This window comes from Buceros rhinoceros, unplaced genomic scaffold (genome assembly GCF_000710305.1).
Source record: "Buceros rhinoceros silvestris isolate BGI_N320 unplaced genomic scaffold, ASM71030v1 scaffold35724, whole genome shotgun sequence".
NCBI lineage: Eukaryota > Metazoa > Chordata > Aves > Bucerotiformes > Bucerotidae > Buceros > Buceros rhinoceros.
In genome coordinates this window covers 1,966-3,575 of record NW_010410571.1, presented here as the reverse complement: position 1 = coordinate 3,575, position 1,610 = coordinate 1,966, and the positions used below count along the sequence as shown (strand labels likewise).

The following is a 1,610-nucleotide window of genomic DNA, read 5'->3' as shown; positions in this document are numbered from 1 at the left end:
ATGCCCCACGGGTGGAACCCTCTGCTGGGAGGAGAGGGGAGAGAGCTGGGGGGGTTCATCCTGGAGAGGAGAAGCTGCGGGGAGACCTTAGCCCGGCCTGTCAGTGCTGCAAGGGGGCTACGGGAAAGACAAGGAGGGACCTTTGCCAGGAAGTGTGGTGATGGGACACAAGGGGTGATGGTTTTAAGCTGTCAGAGGAGAGATTTAGATTAGGAACAAGGAAGAAATTCTTCCTGATGAGGGCGGTGAGACCCTGGCCCAGGCTGCCCAGAGAGGCTGTGGCTGCCCCATCCCTGGCAGTGCCCAAGGCCAGGCTGGACGGGGCTCGGAGCAACCTGCTCTGGGGGAAGGTCCCTGCCCCTGGCAGGGGCTGGGCTGGGTGAGCTGTAGGGTCCTTCCAACACAAACCACTTTATGATTCAGGGCCAGGCTGGACGGTGCTCGGAGCAACCTGCTCTGGGGGAAGGTCCCTGCCCCTGGCAGGGGCTGGGCTGGGTGAGCTGTAAGGTTCTTCCACCCCAAACCATGTGATGACTCTGTGGCATAGCAAGACTAACCTTTTAACGCGTTGGCAGAGGCCACGTGACGCAAGATGCTCCGATCCCAGGCTCTCCTCTCTACACCATCAAAGCCTTCATCCCAGCCATCGACTCGTTTGGGTTCGAGACAGATTTGAGGACACACACGCAGGGACAAGCCTTCTCGCTCTCTGTCTTCCACCATTGGCAGGTGAGTCTGTGCCCTGGTGAGACGGAGAGGGACGTGGTAGGGTCAGGCACCAGGGAGGTGATATTGGTGGAGCTCAGTGCTGCAGCTCGCGAGGGCAGGACAACTACTCTGGACACCATCCTCACAGGATCTCGAGTTGGGGGGTGTGCGTTAAGTGTCTGCCAGAAGCCAGCAGCTTTGTTCCAAGTCACGTCGCCCTTTGCTCCAGCGAGGGAGCGCTGAACGCTGCTGCTCGCTGAGCATGCGGGTCCTTCAGGACCTGGAGAGACAACGTCCTCCTCTGGGAGAGGGGAAGCTGTTGGGTGCACTCGGTGCTCTGCAGCTCGAGGAGAGGTCTTGGAGCAGGAATTGGACTCGCTGTTCTGCCCTAAGACGTGGCGTGTCACACTTGGGCTTTGCCTCTCGCAGAAAGGTTTTAAACCTCTGGAAAACAGGGACTGGGACTCAGAATACTGTCCCCTGACCACTCCCGTCCGGGCAAATCAGATCTCGTGAGAGCTCCCACCACGAGGTGCTGTGGGACAGCCAGAGAGCAGCAGCCTGAACCCTGAGAGCTGGCTTCAAGGTCACATGTAAAAGCCTGAGGCTTAGCTCTGAAAAGAACAAACATGCCTGCGTCTGGAGAGGTTGTGCTGGCCATGAGGGTGCTGAGACCCTGTCCCACCACTCCCGTCCGGGCAAATCAGATCTCGTGAGAGCTCCCACCACGAGGTGCTGTGGGACAGCCAGAGAGCAGCAGCCTGAACCCTGAGAGCTGGCTTCAAGGTCACATGTAAAAGCCTGAGGCTTAGCTCTGAAAAGAACAAACATGCCTGCGTCTGGAGAGGTTGTGCTGGCCATGAGGGTGCTGAGACCCTGTCCCAGGCTGCCCCCTCCCTGGC

General features: G+C 59.1%; 1 protein-coding gene across 1 annotated transcript in view; it reads left to right on the top strand.

Annotated features, from left to right (window-relative positions):
- The window catches only part of LOC104493070 (116 kDa U5 small nuclear ribonucleoprotein component-like), a gene marked incomplete at its 5' end in the record, with an annotated part of 6,907 nt that overhangs the window by 3,911 nt on the left and 1,386 nt on the right, over positions 1 to 1,610 (top strand). The window contains one exon of the mRNA XM_010135692.1: positions 576 to 729. Within this exon, the coding sequence (XP_010133994.1) occupies positions 576 to 729 (154 nt within the window). The remainder of the gene's footprint in view (positions 1 to 575; positions 730 to 1,610) is intronic.